Source organism: Chiloscyllium plagiosum, unplaced genomic scaffold, assembly GCF_037043375.1.
Source record: "Chiloscyllium plagiosum isolate Xiang-an unplaced genomic scaffold, Cpla_swu_hap1 HiC_scaffold_7, whole genome shotgun sequence".
NCBI lineage: Eukaryota > Metazoa > Chordata > Chondrichthyes > Orectolobiformes > Hemiscylliidae > Chiloscyllium > Chiloscyllium plagiosum.
The window spans coordinates 92,327,772-92,346,171 of record NW_028270145.1 but is presented as its reverse complement, the minus strand read 5'-3'; the positions used below and the strand labels follow the sequence as shown (position 1 = coordinate 92,346,171).

The following is an 18,400-nucleotide window of genomic DNA, read 5'->3' as shown; positions in this document are numbered from 1 at the left end:
CCATTTGGTCAAAAAATTTACCAGTGAATGTATTTTTGGGAAGAAAAGGCAGAAGCAGCAGATTGATCAATTGGCTGACAACAACAAACTGAACTGACCACTCCCGGTATGATTGTAATAAATGTTCAGTCACAATCTTGTGAGCTACTTATCCAATGTCTGAATAGCAAATTAAAAACAGGAAATTGAATTTAGAAACTATCTAGAAGTACAGTTAATTCTGTAAGTCTAAGGTAAAATAACTTTGAAAAGAACATTTATCTTGGTGTGGAGGAAAAACAGGTTGCAGACAGCTCAAAATGTTCAGAGTTGCATTTTTTGTTTCAATGAGTGTTGTTCACCAATAAAATGCAACAGTTATAATTTAAGGTTTTATTAATCATTTCAAAGGAAGCAAAGTGAATGCTTGGGATTTAAATCAATTTTATTTCAGCACTTTCATTAACCAATTCAAGTAAATTATACATCATGCAAGTAATTTCATAGAAGATTCTTACACCTTACAGGCAGTAATCTCAGTGAAACTTAAAAGATTGCCCTCAATCTTGATCGTATTTTTGAATACCTCGCAGTGTTCATTTGCTGTATGCTGACCATGAATATTCATTTTTATACCATTTGAACAAAATAATTGTATAGTTTTTTTAATAAATATAAGTCGACCTAAAATGAAGACTACTGTACACACAGCCAGCTAAGAGAAACACTTCTGCAATACAGATACACAAGGTAGACACAAACTACAGAGAGCCTCACATCCCAACATCTATCAGGTCATAAGATACCTCAATACATCCCAGAGACAGACAATGGACATTGAACAATATGATGATTTTCCCCAACTCTTGTTAGTCATTTGGCAGGCACACAGCATTACTACAGTGTATGAATTCCTTGTTCCTTAGATACACAACTAAACGCACAGTTGGTAATCATCCTTCAGGTTACTGGCATCCAGTGGCTTCTAAAAGATAAACATCAATAGTAACGGAATGATAGGCAAAAAGGTGTTCTTGAGCAATTTGTTACTTGCAAGTTACTTCTAAAAAAAAGTAGGCTGAACTCTAACTCGAATACTTGGATTTTTTTGGTTAAAATCTCCCACAGCAAGAGTCTTGAGAAACCCTTTGCTTTCCCACATGCTGAAAAATAGATTAACTGACTGGCTGATCAGTATCTACTATACAAAAAGGCCAACAGCAAGACAGTTACTGGGAAAATGTTAATGAAATATTTTGTGTTACCTCTCAGATTAACATTGTGTCTGTGCAACATATGTGAAAGGGCAGATCATTGTTGTTGTCAATGACAATAAAACTCTTTATCTTGTGAAGTCTTCACCATGCTTAGAATTTTAACATTTCTCATGTTAGTTCTGCAAGTTGAAATTTGACTGACTTTGGGAATTGCCTTCTTAAAAACAATCTATCTGGAGTCAACCCAGACCAACATATGGCCCTCTACTCCTACCATATTTAAAGACATAGGGCTGCCTCATAGCTCAGTTCTTTTTGTTCTATACTATCCTAAAAAGTACTTCTGTAAACACTTTCAAACCACAAAACAACAATAATATTACAGCATAGCCTAGGTGGAGATTGAGGGAAACTACCAATTCAAGAGTGACAAAGCTCCAACTTAGTCATATTGCCTCCTTTGTCTTTTCAACATTCCTCAAGAGTCATACAAAATATTTGCAATTTGGGAAGAGTGTTGCTCAGTTGTGGCTGGTATGTGCTAATCCCTGCTGCCAAACAGATGTGCTGAAGAGTGTTAGCCAAATTAAAAATAAAACTTATTGGTACAAGTTCAGAGGGTATCATTTAGCTGCTTTATAAGCTAAGAAGTTCAAATCATACACTTATAGAATTTTAAACAGTGGGTCCTTTGTTTATTACAGACTACATTGAGTGAGGAAAGAAAGAAGGTCTATTCATTAAAGCCACAAGAACTTGATGTGAACATCATGAAAGACCATGATGGTGGCCACATAAATTCAACTAAAGCTAGGTCCAAAGTACAGATCGTACAGGTATCCTAGACTATCATTAGCCCTGAGCATGGCTGGGAAAGTAACTATAAATGTTCACCATCCTGCAAATTATAGCCACTTAACATGATAACACTTAACATTAAAAAAAAGATAATGTTACAATTTCTAGGAATGGAGTAGGATCTTCCTACTACTGATGTATAAATTGACACTGTTCAAAAAACACATTCTAGCTAAAGGTAATTAGACTCTGAATGCAGAATTAAATCTTTCACTGAGACATTAGCTCCGGGCATCTATGGAAGATGGTTAGTTCTGCCCAGTGCCATTGTTAAGAATTGAGGTTGATTGGGCCAGTGCAAAGTGAACAGAACAAAATTTTGTTTGGTTTGTCTGTGCCACCTGCAGCACAGAAAAGGAAGAGTGTAAAAATAAATTGAGACTTGAGAGAAAAGTAAACAAAAGATGATTCCGTTTTCACACTGACACATTTCTTACCCTGCAGTGTTAGAGATCCCATGATTTTCTACAGATGCAAACAGATCAATCACCAGCCATGTAAAATTGCAGCATATTCTTCAACTTATTTGAGGATAGATCTTTTCATTCATATGGACTGTAAGGCACCGTGGGCACTATCTTCAAAGTTTCTACTCATGACAAGCAAAAGGCCAAGAGAAATATTCCATGGTCCAGGCACCATGACACATACCATATCTCAGCACAATGTAGAGAAATGAGTTCCCCTGTACTTGTTAATGAGCTACTTAGATACGATCCATCTGAAATGTGGGCTGTCTCTCTCTCTGAATAAGGATCATTAACTGGAAGAATTCTGGCAATGCTGCCTAAAACCCCAACAATTGAAATAATCCACAGAGAACTTCAATGTCCATTTTGCTTACACTCACATCTTGAAGATGAGCTCCCCCTGAAATAAGAGGCAGGTGCCTGATGGAGAACTCTAGAAGGACATTGCTGCCCTAAATCCACTGGCAGTCAATTGCTAATGGCCTATTCAAACTCGTGGGAGAAGAATTTGAGCAATCCTCAAGTTGACTACAACAGAGAATTGATTTCCACGATCTCCCAGTCTTTTAGACTTTGAATCAATCGGCACTTCCCTCAGAGATCTGTAGACTAGTAAGAGCATAATAGATTGGAAGAAATTTGACGTCATTCATCAATGCCTCTTGAGCTACCATCCAAAACTTGTCTTTTCTCATACTCTCCAGTTCCTTCTAACGCGTTCTTGTTTTAATTTGATTTCTTAACTTTATGGCTGGGTTAAAAAAATCTATTCAAAACTATAAAGCCCAAAGCCAATAAGATGCAAAAAAACATATTTCTTCAATGGACTGCATTCCGTACTACATTTGGATCTGAATGGGAAAATTACAACTGTACCCATTTTTGTTTTGTTTTGTTTTATATATCTCAGGCACAACAGCAGCAGGGATCAAAAGGGCACAGCTGAACTCTCCTGCTCTGAGTATATGTCATCTTACTAAAGTCTGGGTGCTCATTGTGCCCAGTGTTAAATTTGGTATAAAATTCTGAGTTTGAGTGTAAAGAGCAATTCCAATGATATCAGGGCAAAAAAATAAATAGAATTGTCCAGATCAACCAAACAGTGGCCACACATCTCTAATATAAGAGAGAATTAAAAGAATAAAAAACTGTATATCTGTCACTGTTGCAATGACTGTCTTTGATAAGGCTTAGATATTCCAGAGTTCTGACATGATGAACTGATTGGCTGATCAGCATCAAATTGCAGAAAGGATCCAACGTCAAATTAAAGATAGTCACTGCAAAAAGGTGTAGGTTTTGTTCAAAATTCAACATCAAAAGCATCAAAAAAACCATCCGAGTAGTGATTATCAACAACCAAAATTAGATGTATGAAAACACTGGGAGGAAAATTATGAACATACAAAAATTAAGTACGTAAAGTGCAAACTTTAGTCAATGTGCAGTTCCCAAAGGATAGCTAGGAACATTTGGTCCACCATACTGACATAATACCTTAAATGGAGACAGTTTTCTATTTTAAACACATTATAATAAAACATATGTAATAGACATTTAGAGGTTTGTTATTGCCTCACATGAAATTATGCCGTCTGTAAGACCAAACATTCTCAGGACACCAGTATACTCCCCACACTGAATCTACCTGTGTTCAAATGGCATGAAACCAGCAGCTGAGTTATGATAAACATCAACGGAAATACCCATGAGTGAACATACTTTAATTCACACAATTTTGCTCTTCATTCAGAATGAGTCCTTATTTCTTCAGTAAGGTTAATGGCAGCTGACAGACTAAGTTCATCTTGAAGGTCTGAAGAGATTGTGTAGTTGGACAAATTTCATTTGCTTCCAGTTTACAGTGTTAGTTGCATGAGAATATAAACAGTTTCATCTACGAGTACTAAAGGCAGCCATGTTTTCTTCTGACCAAAATAAGGTCAATTTGCATTTTTGTATGTCCTTCTTCGAGACCTTCAGTTTTCCATTCTGACATTCTCAGTGATTCAAGTGAAGTGTAGAAATCAAACAATTTTAGCATAGGTAAGGGTTTGTAGATTTGTACTAAAAGGCATTCTATTCCTGGTTCAATTGCTGTCCAAATAGTCCATTTTGATAACATACACTGACCAGGCTGCCTAATGCTGCCAAAGTGTTCTTTTTTTATTAAGAAAAGTCCACAAGCACAAATTTGACCTTTTCCCTTCCTAAAATGTATAATTTAGCAGCAATGTTTGCCCACCCACAACCCAAAAATATAAAATAAAACATTTTATCATACAGAAAAATCAAACACACAATACAAGGGAATATTCTTCCTAAGACACTGCGTACAATGTATAATTTTAGCTTAGCACAGTCCTGGAAAAGGCTGGGAATTAATTTTCACACACAAATACATTATATGATCCATGAGGCTAGGTAAAGTTGGATGAATGCAGTTCTATACATACTTATCTTGACCCAGGAAAAGGCAATGCACTATGACTACAGTTCCAAAGAATGTACTTGATTAGGTGAAGGGATCTTTTGAAGGGTTTGCAAGTTGGTCTTGGGCCATTGATGCATGCTAGATTGAAGCCTCAATCTGGAAAACAAAGAAGTTCCCATTAGTTTGTGCAACATTTTATTTTACCAGCACAATTGTCAATTCATTCCTGCAGATCTCAACTGGACTTAACTGGCAACCTTTTTCTTAAATGAATGATAACATTGATTGTTTATGTACAGTCTGGTCTAGTTGGTAGTGCTCTTCCTTTCCTTAGAAGGTCAGGGGTCAATTGGAACTCCAAGTACTTGACTACACATTCTAGAATGACACTCAATACAGTATTAAGGGAATACTGCAAGGCCAGAGGTTGTCTCCCATTGAAAGAGATGCCAAACAAAGTTCCTCTCAGGTGAAGATAACAGATCCCATGGTCTGATTTGGAGAGTAAGGAGTCCTTCAGTTGTCCACCAAGATAAATTACATGGATTACACCATATCTACAGTTCAGAAACTGCACATTTGATCTGTGTCGATGTTCATACTCCAGAAGATCTTTGCCACTCAATATTTCTTCCCATTTTCCCTCTGTTCCACTTTCCCTCGTCAACCTTCTTTTGAAATTAGTCAAGCGTAGCTGTGTCTACCACTTCATAAAGTATCAAAATTCCTGTGTAAAACCATTGTTCTAGCTTCCATAGCTTTTCTGCATTTACCTCTTCAAGATTTTTCTAAGTTTCAATTAGATCGCCTTTAATTCTCCTAAACTCCAGAGAGTACAGGCCCAAGTACTCATCCCAACATCCCAGAAATCAATCTGGTGAACATCTGTCCAAGTTCACTGATCAGAACTGCACACCATACCTCAGGCACAGCCTAATCAGTGCTCCATACAATTGAATCATGTCTTCTTTGCTCCTGTACACAAGTCATCTTGCAGTAAAGGATAACATGCTGTTTAATTGCTTGCTGGACCTGTATTCTTGGCTTTCAGTAATATTTGAGCAATAATGCCTTGAGACATCAACAAGACAGTTTAAGTTTATCTCAATGGTACTAGAAAGTCTCCCCATCAGGCTATTTGTATAGGTCCTACCTGCCTTAGGACTGGTCTCAATGCCCCAGAAATTTTCCTTCCTAGATGGCTTGCTACCATTAGAATGTATTGTCTTTAGTCTCTGCCTTGTCAGATATACTTGGTATCCCAAATCCATTTATTGTTTATTTCCTATGATCTTCTACTAGGTTGATTAATAACCAATTTTTTAAAACCTTTAAAACCATCTCTCCCACAGGCAACAACAGCATTCTCTCCTGCTCTCTCTGACACATTCAGCAATAATACATAATAATGACAAGCTCAGAATCTTTCCTACTTGATGATTTTTGGACAAGTTGAAGTTCCTCACCAATCCTGCCTTGTTCCTGATTGTCAAAATTTTCAGCAAAGAGACACTGCTATGTTTTGCAGGACTCTGGAAAAATGCTGTCCTTTTCTTATTAAATACACCAAGCCAAGGAATTTCATCACGATTGTTCCATTAGGTTGACTGAAGAATTCGGCTTTTGGCTACTTACTGAAAATAACAAATTTAAGTTGTGGTGATTTTATCATTTTGATCTATTTATTGCCGGAAAAAAACAAGTGTCAAGTTGCCTCTTTCAACAGCCCCAGCAGGTACTGAACAGAATAGAAAAAAAAGAGTGAGAAAAGCCATTTCTTTAGTCACATGCAAGCATTAGCTATCTGTGAGTTCTAGGCTGTAATTAAATCTCAGGACTTTATTTTGGGTGGAGAAATAAGAGCAAAGCAAAAATAGTTTCTGCCATTTACAGAATCTCTTGAATTACAGGCTTGTTAACTACTGCTAGTCATTATCATTATCCAACAAGTTACACCAATTCTACAACATCTAAAAGACAAAAAGGCCAACCAGGTGGATAAAGACTATTATCACATAACACAAATCTTCTGCTGTCTGTAATAATGAATGTTTCTTTCAGATGTGCGGGCAATTACATGCAACAACCTTAGGTTAAAATAACCAAAGCAGACGGTACTGCTGATTCAAGAACTGCACACTTTATAGCATTTTGTTAAAGGATGGACATAGATTGTAGGAAATTTAAAGCAGTTCCTTCTGCTTCTGTCATAAGAGGGTAGCAAGTTGCTTAATAATGGTCTTTCGAATTTTAGGAATAAGAATATTCAAAACATTTATTTCAAGTTATCTAAGTTGGCAAAGGGCAGAATTATATTTTGTTGTTAACAATGAAGTTAATTTGTTGCAGCGCATGGTTAATTTGAGCAATTGAACTGAAACGTGCAAACGTAACTCAATTCCAATTTTTAAATTATACATTCCATCTGAGGATAAGGCTTTAACTGAACAATGAGGTGGAGGGTCAGTTGACTAGAAAATGATGTAAAAAGTTAAAAAAAGGGAAGATTCAGCAGAAGTTATTAAAGTTCCTGAACAAGTAATCGGACAAAGTGTATGGAAAGACTTAGAAATCTGACTTTACACGCGTCAGATAACAGGACAACTATGAGAAGGGGAGGGACTAGTCCATACAAAACTGAGGGTATTACACTCAAGTGCTCAAATTGTAAATGTAACAAGGTAAATAAGCTTGTAGTACAGATTGAAAGTGGTGGGTACAATGCTGTGGATATCACAAAGATGTGGCAGCAAAGGGATCAGAGCTAGGAACTAAATATCTAAAGATACGCACCTTATCAAAAGGACAGGCAGTTGGGCAGAAGGGGCATGGTTGCCTTGTTGGTAAGGAATAAAATTAAATCGATAGTGAGAAGTGATATAAAGTCGGAAGGCATGGAATCTGTGTGAGTAAAATAGAGGAAAAAAGACCCTGATGGGAGTTATGTACAGACCCCCTAGCAGTAGTCAGGATGTGGTGCAGAAACTATATTAGGAGATAGGAAAAGCAAGTATTGAAGGCACTATTACGATGGTCATGCAGGATTTCAATATGCAGGTGAATTGAGAAAGTCAGGTTGGTCGAGGATCTCAAGAAAAGGAACTTGTAGAATGTCTACGAGAATTTCTTTGGAGCAGCTTTTCATCGAGCCTACTGGAGAACACGCAATTCTGGAGGAGAGACATGTCATGAGGAAGACTTAATTAAGGAACTGAAGGTGAAGGAACCCCTTGTGGGCAGTGGTCATAATATGATATAATTCACCCTGCAGATGGAGAGGCAGAAACTGGAATCAAATTTAGCAGTTTTACAATTGAGTAAAGGTATCTACAAAGACATGAAGGAGGAGCTGACCAAAGTTGTTTGGAAGGGGAACCTAGCAGAGAATACCAATGAAGCAGCAATGGCAGGAATTTCTAGGGGCAATTCGGCATAAATTTATCCCAAAGAAGAAGAGGAGGATAGGGCAACCATGGGTGACATGGGAAGTTAGGGACAGCATAAAAGCAAAAGCTATAATGGGGTGAAGTTTAGTGGGAAGCCTTTAAAAACCAGCAGAAGATAACTAAAAGGCAATAAAGGGCGAGAGGGTAAAATGTGAAGGTAAGCTAGCTAGTGACATAAAAGAAGATTGCAAGAATTGTTTTCTTAAAATAAAAGGTAGGAGAAAGGCGCGATTGGATGTTGGACCACTGGAAAACAAGGCGAGAGACGTAATGTTGGGAACAAAGAAATTGCAGGGGAACTGAATAGGTACTTTGCATCAGTCCTCATGGTGGAAGGCACTAACAGCAAACAAGAACTTGAAGAGAGTCAGGGCAGAGGATGAGGGTAGTGGCCATCACTAATGAGAAAGAACAGATGGACCAAAATCCAGAGATCTGAAAGAGATTATAGAGGCATTGGCAGTAATCTTCAGGAATCACTGAAGTCATGGAGGTTCCCAAAGGACTGGAAAAGGCTAATGTAACATTCCTCTTTTAAAAAGGGGAAGTCAGGAAATTATAGGCTGTTTAGCCTGACCTCAATCATTGGTAAGAATTTAGAGTGCATTATTAAGGATGAGATTGTGGAGTACTTGCAAGTGCCTGGTAAAATAGGGCTGAGTTAGCACAGCTTCATCATGGGGAGGTCACACCAGACAAATCTCTTAGAATTCTTTAAGGAGGTAACAAGCAATTTAGATGAAGAAGACCCCGTGGAAGGGATCTATTTGCATTTCCAGAAGGCCATTGACAAGATGCCACACAGGAGGCTACTAAGTAAGATAAGAGTCCAAGGTGTTAGGGTTAAGATACTGGCATGGATAAGGATTGGCTGACTGGTAGAAGGCCGCAAGTAGGGCTATGGGGGCCTTTTGCAGCCAGATACTAGAGGGGTTCTACAGGGCTCAGTGTTGGGACCACAACTATTCAAGTTATACATTAACAATTCATAAGAGGGAACTGAGGGCATTGTTGCTAAATATTTGCAGATGATATAGCAATAGATGATGGGACAGATAGTTTTGAGGAAACTGGGAGGCTGAAGGACTTTGACAGGCTAGGAGAATGGGCAGAGAAGTGGTAGATGCAACACAGTATGGGAAAGTATGAGATTATGCATTATGGTAGGAAGAATAGAAGCCGAAGTTATTTTCTAAATGGGGAAAAGCTTTGGGAACCTGAAGTACAAAAGGATTTTGGAGTCCTTGTTCATGATTTTCTTTAGGTTAACAAGCAGGTTCAGTTTGCAGTTAGGAAGGCAAATGCATTTCATTTCAAAAGTGCTTGAATACAAGAACAGAGATGTACTGCTTTGAGTGTGCACATACTAAATGGACTTCAGTAAGATGTTTGACAAGATTCCTCATGGTAAACTGGTTAGCAAGCTTAGATCACACGGAATAGAGGGAGAACTAGCTATTTAAATACAGAACTGGCACAAAGGTAGAAGACAGAATGGTGGTGGAGGATTACTTTTCAGACTGGAGACCTGTGACCAGCAGTGTGCCACAAGGATCAGTGCTGGGTCCACTGCTTTTCATCGTTTATATGAATGATTTAGATGTGAACATAGCAGATATGGTTAATTAGTTTGCAGGTGACACCAAAATTGGAGCTGTCATGCACGGCAAAGAAAGTTACCTCAGAATACAATAGGATCTTGATCAGAAGGGCCAATGGGCTGAGGAGTGGCATTTGGAATTTAATTTAGATAAATGTGCGGTGCTGCATTTTTGAAAGGCAAATCAGGGCAGGACTTATACACTTAATGGTAAGGTCCTAGGCAGTGTTGTTGAACAAAGAGACCTTGGAATGCAGGCTCATAGTTCCTTGAAAATGAAGTCACAGGTAGATAAGATAGTGATGAAGGTGTTTGGTATGCTTCCCTTTATAGATCAATGCATTGATTATTGAAGTTGGGAAGTCATGTTGCAGCTGTACAGGACATTGGCTAGGCCACTATTGGAATACTGCATGCACATCTGGTCTCCCTGCTACAGGAAGGATGTTGTGAAATATGAAAAAGGGTTCAGAACAGATTTGCAAGAATGTCACCAGGATTGGAGAGTTTCAGCTATAGGGAGAGGCTGAATAGACTGGGACTATTTTCCCTGAAGTGTTGGAGGTGGAGGGGGGCCCTTATAGAGGTTTATAAAATCATGAGAAGCATGGATAGGGTAAATAGACAAGGTCTTTTCCCCGGGGTGGGGGAATCCAAAACTGGAGGGCATAGGTTTAGGGTGAGAGGGGTGCCACAAGGATCTAAAAGATATTTAAGAGGGATCTAAGAGGCAACCTGTTCACGCAGAGGGTGCTACATGTATGGAATGAGCTGCCAGAAGAAGTGGTGGAGGTTGGTACAATTACAACATTTAAAAGGCATCTGGATGGGTATATGAATAGGAAGGGTTTAGAGGGCTTTGGGGCAAATGTGACTAGATTAGGTTAGGATATCTGGTCAGCATGGACGAGTTGGACCAAAGGGTCTGTTTCCGTGCTGTACATCTCTATGACTCAAATGTAGGCACTGTCTGTGTAATGTAGCTCAATGACAGTAGTTGGCGTATTCTTGGCTCTAGTCTCAAGGTGAAGGTTGTAAGCGAGCTCCACTCTGGTAGGGAGCTTCATGGAGATGGCGTGGGGTGTTGCATTGAGAAAGATGGCGCAGAGCATTGTTGAGATGATGCAACCCTGCTTGACCTCAGTTTGCACTTGTCTTAGGTCGATAGCCCATTGGTGAGAGTGGTGGCTGGCATGTCATCATGGAGCAGGCGGAGAATTACGACGAATTTCTGTGGGCATCCGGATTTGTGGAGGACAATCCGCAGTCTTTCACAGCTGACAGAATTGAATACCCTTGTGAGGTGAAAGAAGGCCATGTCCAGAAGTTGTTGCTGTTCGCTGCACTTTTTCTGGAGTGCTGCACTGAAACTCAGGAAGGAGATCTCCAGCTGCTGGAGAGGAGGCACTTCAGGATGCTTCTCGCGATGACCTTTTCCCATAGAGGAGAGTACGGAAACCCCTCTGTAATTCCAACATCTCCTTTCTTGAAGATGGTCACAATAACAGTGTCTCAGGGGGAGAGTCATAGAATTGTATAGGTATTGACTATGGTGCTTTTTAGGTTGGACCAGATACTGTGGACACTCTGTGGTTCTGGCATCTTGATCATCACCACGTGAGGCACTACCTGAGCTGGTCTTCCTTCTCAGCGTCTCTGAGCCCAGGACCATTCAGTCGCTTGCAACAATCTGTTTTGCAAAATCACCTCATCTAAAACTGTTCTTTTAAATTCTCCATCAATGTGCAAGAAGCATTATCAGGTCTGGTAAAGACATTTCAAATTTGATCATTTTGTTTATAAATCTGGACCATTCTCTGGTGGTAACAAAAAAACACACAAGCAAGAATTCTTGCTTTCCCGATTTGTGTTAGTGAAGTAATTCTGAAAATCACTTCTGAACATTTCCCTTTCCAGGTGTGTATCAAATGCCACCTTGTGGTCATTGCAGGCATTATCATTTTACACACAATTTGATCTCCTTTCCTGACAGCCTCCTCAATACCATTAAAGTAAATAATGGGGACATTGAAGTGTTTCAATATCAGCACTTTATGGAGGATGCTTGGCTGTTTGTATTTCTCTCTAATCTTTTCTGAAGTCACAAACCTGGGGAAAGGCCTCACTACAGAGGAGTAACTAGAGAGAGAACAAAAGATTCAAGATCGTTTAAACATGGCCGTCTATATGTGGAACCATAGGAGATTGGTGAGATACTAAACGAATATTTCATATCAGTTTCACTATGTAGAAGGAAGTGGAAGTGAGGGGAACTTGGACAAATAAATAATGATGTCTTGAAAAGAGTTCATATTACAGAAGAGAAGGTACTGAAGGTCTTAAAATGCATAAAGGTAAATAAATTCCCAGGACCTGGTCAGGTATTTCCCAGAGGTTCTTGGGAAGGTAGGGAAGAGATTGCTGGGCACCTTGCCGAGATATTTGTATCATTGTCAGCCATGGGTGAGAGCCAGAAGACTGGAATTGACGAGTGTAGTACCATTATTTAAAAAGGGTGTAAGGAAAAGCCAGATAACTATAGACCAGTGAGCTTGCTGTCAGTGCTGGGTAAGTTGGTAGAGGGGATTCTGAGAAACAGGATTTACATGCATTCAGAAAGGCAAGGACTGATTAAGTATAATCAACAAGGCTTTGTGTGTGGGAAATCACGTCTCACTAGAGTATTTTGAAGAGGTGATAAAGATATTTGGTGAAGGCAGAGCAGTAGGCGTTGTATGTATGCACTTCAGCAAAGCATTCAATAAGGTATTGCACAGTAGACTGCTTAGTAAGGTTAGACCACATGGGATCCTGGGGAATTGGATACAAAATCAACTTGAAGTTAGAGGGTAGTGTTCAAGGATTCCTTTTCACACTGGAGGCCTGTGACCAGTGGTGTGCCACAAGAATTGGTGCTGGGTCCACAGCTTTTCATTATTTATATAAATGATTTAGATGTGAATATAACAGCTACAGTTAATAAATTTGCAGATGATGTAAAAATAGGCAGTGTAGTGAAGAAGATTATCTCAGAGTTGAATAGGCTGAGGAGTGGCAGATTTACATAAATGTGAGGTGCTGCATTTTGTTAAGGCAAATAAAGGCAGGACTTATATATCTTATACATACAGTAGGGCCCTGCGGAGTGTTGCCGAATGAAGAGACCTCGAGGTGTAAGTGCATAGTTCCTTGAAAGTAGGGTCACAAGCAGACAGGGAGGGAAAAGACATCTGGCATGTTTGCCTTCATTAGTCAGAACACTGAATATAGAAGTTGGGATGCAATGTCGGGGCTATACAGGACACTTTTAGAATAATGCATATAATTCTGGTCGCCCTTGTATCGGAAAGATGTTATTAAACTTGAGAGAGTGCAAATAAGAGTTTACAAGGATGTTGCCAGGATTGGAGGGTTTGAGATATAGGGAGAGGCTGAACAGGCTGGGACTCTTTTCCCTGGAGTGTCAAAAGCTGAGGGTTTATGTTATAGAAAATTTAAAAATCATAAGGGGTATGGTTAGGGTAACTAGCCAAAGGTAGGGATTTCCAAAACTAGAGGGCATAGGCTTAAGGTGAGAGGGAAAAGATTTAAAAAGGACCTAAGGGGAAACATTTTCAAATAGAGGATGGTGCATGTATGGAACAAGCTACCAGAGGAAGTGATGGAGGCTGGTACAATTACAACATTTAAAAAGCATCTGGATAAGTATATGAATAGGAAGGGTTTAGATGAATATGGGCCAAATGCTGGCAAATGGGACTAGGTTAATTTATGATATCTGGTGGGTGTGGATGAGTTAGACTGAAGGGTCTGTTTCTGTGCTGTAATAATCTGATTGCTCCATGAACTATTCTTCCTTCAGTCAGTGTCAGCAGATTTTCAGCCTGAGGTGAATGTACGAGACAAGCTTAGTCTCATTTATATTTGCAGCCCACATGCATGCATTTTCCTGCACTGCTACTGATGACAATCAGGAACGAGAGCATAGACAAATATTTACTCTCTCTAACCCCTACACTGCTGACTCTTGCACTTCTAGCTTCTCTCCAGCGGATATTGACTGATTTGCCACAGGCTGCAATGGTGGCAGGGATTTGTTCTGCACCTGAATGCCAAGTACAAGCACAGCATAAAAACCCATCACAAATAATTCCAGAAGCAGGGACCAAATTCTCAAGCTTAGTGAAAGAGATGATACAAAGCCAGTTTAGATTGACCTACGTCAGAGAGAAGTTGATGCATATGTCAAATGGGTAGTACAAGTGGATTGAGTAGAATTATTTGAAGATGAATTGGATCAAGACTTGAGGGGGGGAAGTGAGTAAATGAGAGATACTATTTTGAATGAGTGGTCAGTTGGACTTCAGAGTCTTCTAGTCATGGATTTTCCTGTGTCCCTCCCATATGACTAGCCCATCTCTGCCAAATAATCATAGATATTCTGCAGCCAATGCAGGCTGCTTTCATAATATTCTCATTAATGTAACCTATCCTTTATTCTGAAATGGGAACTGAATTACAATAACAAGATGGTATTAGAACTGATCTGAAGTAGTGGAGTTAATGTCCAGTCTATAATGAATCACAATAAGCAGCCAATAATAGCAGTTACCGATTATTGGATGATGTGGATGACAAGATTTTGACAAACTTTAAACTTCCAAATGGAACACCAGCAAGTCAAACTGCCACTAGCTCCAGGAGTTTTGTATGTATTGGAATATTTAGGTATTATAGTCATCAACAAAAATACAAATATTATGTAAGTCCAGCCATATTTACAAAAGTAGCAAGTGAACTTCAACTACTTGTTACTAGAGATACTACGTGCACTACTTTTGTTTGGCTAAATTCAACACAAATGTTTGACATCAAGGTAATTATGACATTAAGCAAACATTTAATGTCCACATTACAAATCAAAATTGTTTCCAACTACTACATGAAGTATGTACAAGGTTTTCATTTGGAAGTCAAGGACACCATCTTGATAAAGTAGTGAACACATGCTTCACAAGTCCTGAACAGTTGTCAGCAACATCTGGAGCACTGAGATGATGATGATGTAGGTCAACGTTCAGTCCTGATTTGAAGCCAACACTAATACTTTTAAATAATCAGACTCCAACCAAAGCCCACTTTAATTTCATACTGCACTTGACAGGGGGTTTTGAGAAGATGTGTAACTCAGGTTGAGGTTCTGGATAAATCCGACTTACCACCCCCTGAGAAAAAGAACAGGAAATGGCATCACCACAGGAAATGACATCACCAATCCAAAGAAACCCAAACATACAAATAGAAAGCAGGAATGATCAGCAATGCTTCGTCCAGAGGCTCACTGAAGATGTTACCTAATATGGTGACAAAATGTCTGAAAATGAACCGTCTAGCTCAGCGAGCAAACCTACATTCAGCAGTTGACAACATCAAACTGGCAGAAATATTCTCACCGGCACTAAATAATGAAGTCTTAAAAGACTTGCTGGTATGTTGCTGGCTTACATCTCCTGGCATCTGGAGCCATCTGTATTTTTGCAGTTTTCCATGTTTGCCTAAAGTTCAAATACTCAATAGGCAGTGGTCCAGCAACCTTGACCTGCTTTTTATTATTTAAAACCTTATGTTCAGAAATGTTTTTAGTCAAGGATGGTCTTGTAAGTCCTCCTCTGGGAATAAAGCATTACTGGAAGAGAGGTCATGTACAGAAGGAAAAGTTGCAGAAAGGGGGTAGCAAAAGAGAGGTTTAGACCACTGAGCAGTAGACCATATCTGCGAAAGGTTTTCAGGAAGCAATTCTCCTGCATCCACTCCCAGTGCATGAGGTATCTTGTCTTGCAAAATATTGAGTGAAATCCAAACGTTGCTGTAGCCACAATTGCAGCCTCAAAGCAGGTCAAGGAAAGTATTGCCTGCGACTGTCAAGATGACAGAGGCTCTTTATTTGTATAGAGATATAAGCAACATCTCTCCATTTGCATTTGCACTGTGTACAAGAGGTTATTGATATCCTACATAAACATAAAACACTTTCATCAATATTTTTCTAGTCAAGCTGAGCAAATATAAAGGTTTGCACAGATTACATACTTCCCTACGATGAACATTAGTATTGACTAAAGAGCCTCATGAAACCTTAGCCGTTTTTATGAACCAAAATGGACTGCAAAGAAGAATAACAGCAGGTCATAAGCTCCCTCAAGAAACAGTTCTACTGCCTAAACTACAACAGAGGAGACCTCCAATACCCCGATAGAGTTGGAATTAAGATTGTTATGCAGCATACTGCCAATCTGATCATTATGAGGAACAGCCCTTACTATCAGCTCAGACAAAAATAGTGAAGAACTAGGCAAACTGAAAAGGTCCAATGTGAGGTGGAGGAACAGAAATAGTAGCTGCAACATAAACAGTCTTTCCATCTCCCAATTTAATGTGATCAAATTACTCATCAGGGATACCAGTAACCCCAAAGATACATCGCACTGTCCCCTTTCCACTTACATAAGTAACTTAATTCTGATCTAGTATTTGCAATGTAGCAATCTAATCTCAGTAAAAGATCCACTGTAGAAAGTAATTATAATATAACTGAATTCCATGCTAACTTTGAAAATGACATACTCCCGTTCTAAACAAAACCTGAGAAATGCTAATTACATACTTAGAAGGAAAGACCTCATTAAGGTTTTTGTCTGATTTTTTCATGAGCTTCAGACATCACTGTTAAGGTCAGAATTTCTTGCCCATTCCTAACTGACCTTGAATTGCTGTGATTTGAATCTACACCCAGGATATTAGCCTGGGGTATTGATTACTAATCCAGTGACATTACCATTACATTGCTATTTCCCCACAAAGGATTAGGTAAATAGACTCAAAGGCATGTCAATAAATAATTGGTTGGGGACATTTAAAGAAGCAATTCAAGATGTTAAAGAAAATACATTCCCCTGAGAAACAAAAAAAAACAAAGGTAATCTCTCCCTGCCTCAGTAATGAAGTTAAAGTGAGTAATAGATTAAAAGAAGACACTTATAATGCAGCAAAGAATGAAGTATAGCTGAGAATTTGGAATGTTTTGGACACCAGCTAAAGGGCACCAAAAAAATCAACCAAGGGAAAATGTTAGAAAGTGAGATTAAATTAGTCAGCAATATAAAAACAGATTTTTGGAGCTTTAACAAGTATGTAAGGAGGAGAGTAGCTAAAGTTAATCTTGATCCCTTAGAAGCTGTGACAGGAGATATTACCACAGGGAATATGGAAATGGCAGACACTGACCAAGTAGTTGTGTCGGTCTTCGTTGTAGAAGACACAAATTACATACCAGAAATAGAGGGTAACCAAGGAGCTAAAATGAGTGAAAATAAGATAATTAACATAATCAGATAAAAAGTAAAGTTTAAAAACCAATTTAAAAATTCATTTCAATCAGTTGTTATACATGCTATTTTTAGTGGCATTGATTGAGAGATGATGTTGATTGAGACATTTGGAGTCTCCATGGAAGCATTTACATCCATCTTGGAGAGCAATAATGGCCAGAGTTTAACATCTCATTCAAAAGAGTGCATCTCGATCAGTGCAGCCCTGCCTTGTCGCTGTATCAGAAAGTCAGCCAGGCATATGTGCACAAGTCTCTGAGTGGGGCTTGAGCCTTTGAACTTCTGATTCAATCAAGATTTATACTGCTGAGCCAAGGCTAACAAGGCAGAAGGCAAGATATCACAGAAGTAAAATTTCAAATAAATATTCTAATTTGAGAGACACAATTTATCACAATAATTTTGTGCTACCTGGTTTTGCTCTTTTTTACACCTGGTTAGAACTACCAGTATTTTCCACGTTTCATTTTGATTTTCCATAATTACCTCTAAAGGGTTCTTATTTCAGAAACTCGTCCCATTAAATGTTAATATTATCGTGAAGGAGCACTATCTTTGTGAATAACATTTTGTCTTTAGGGTTACTGAAATGTTAAAAATGCAAAATGTCAGCCAGTGAAACACGGCCAGTATTCATGACAATGAAAGATATCATACCATCCTGAGTAATGGCCTTCAATCAAATTAAATCACACTGTGGATCTACCATCAAAAGCAACAGGATCCTACACAGGCAGTGATTTCACAGCTAAGAGATAATTTACTGGAATGTCGTTTTGTATCTCTTCCAAAGTACATCAAAAGTACGTATGGACAAAGATAGCAGTCTTTGTTTGATTGATTAAGTCAGCATCAGTGCTTCCTGCATTAAGCAGTTTGACTCAGACAGATAATACTGCTGCCAAATGAACAATAAAGCAACAAAAATGTGATGTGTTCCACTGTGGTCAGACATCAGTAATCAGATAAATCTACAGACTGTACAATTTGCAAAAGGATACCTTGTCC

The 18,400-nt window shown here is 38.9% G+C and overlaps 1 protein-coding gene across 1 annotated transcript in view; it reads right to left on the bottom strand.

Annotated features, from left to right (window-relative positions):
• Positions 1-406: 406 nt before the first annotated feature.
• The window catches only part of LOC122551741 (kinesin heavy chain), a 206,067-nt gene continuing 188,073 nt past the window's right edge, over positions 407-18,400 (bottom strand). The window contains exon 26 of the mRNA XM_043694135.2: positions 407-5,114. Within this exon, the coding sequence (XP_043550070.1) occupies position 5,114 (1 nt within the window). The 3' untranslated portion in view covers positions 407-5,113. The remainder of the gene's footprint in view (positions 5,115-18,400) is intronic.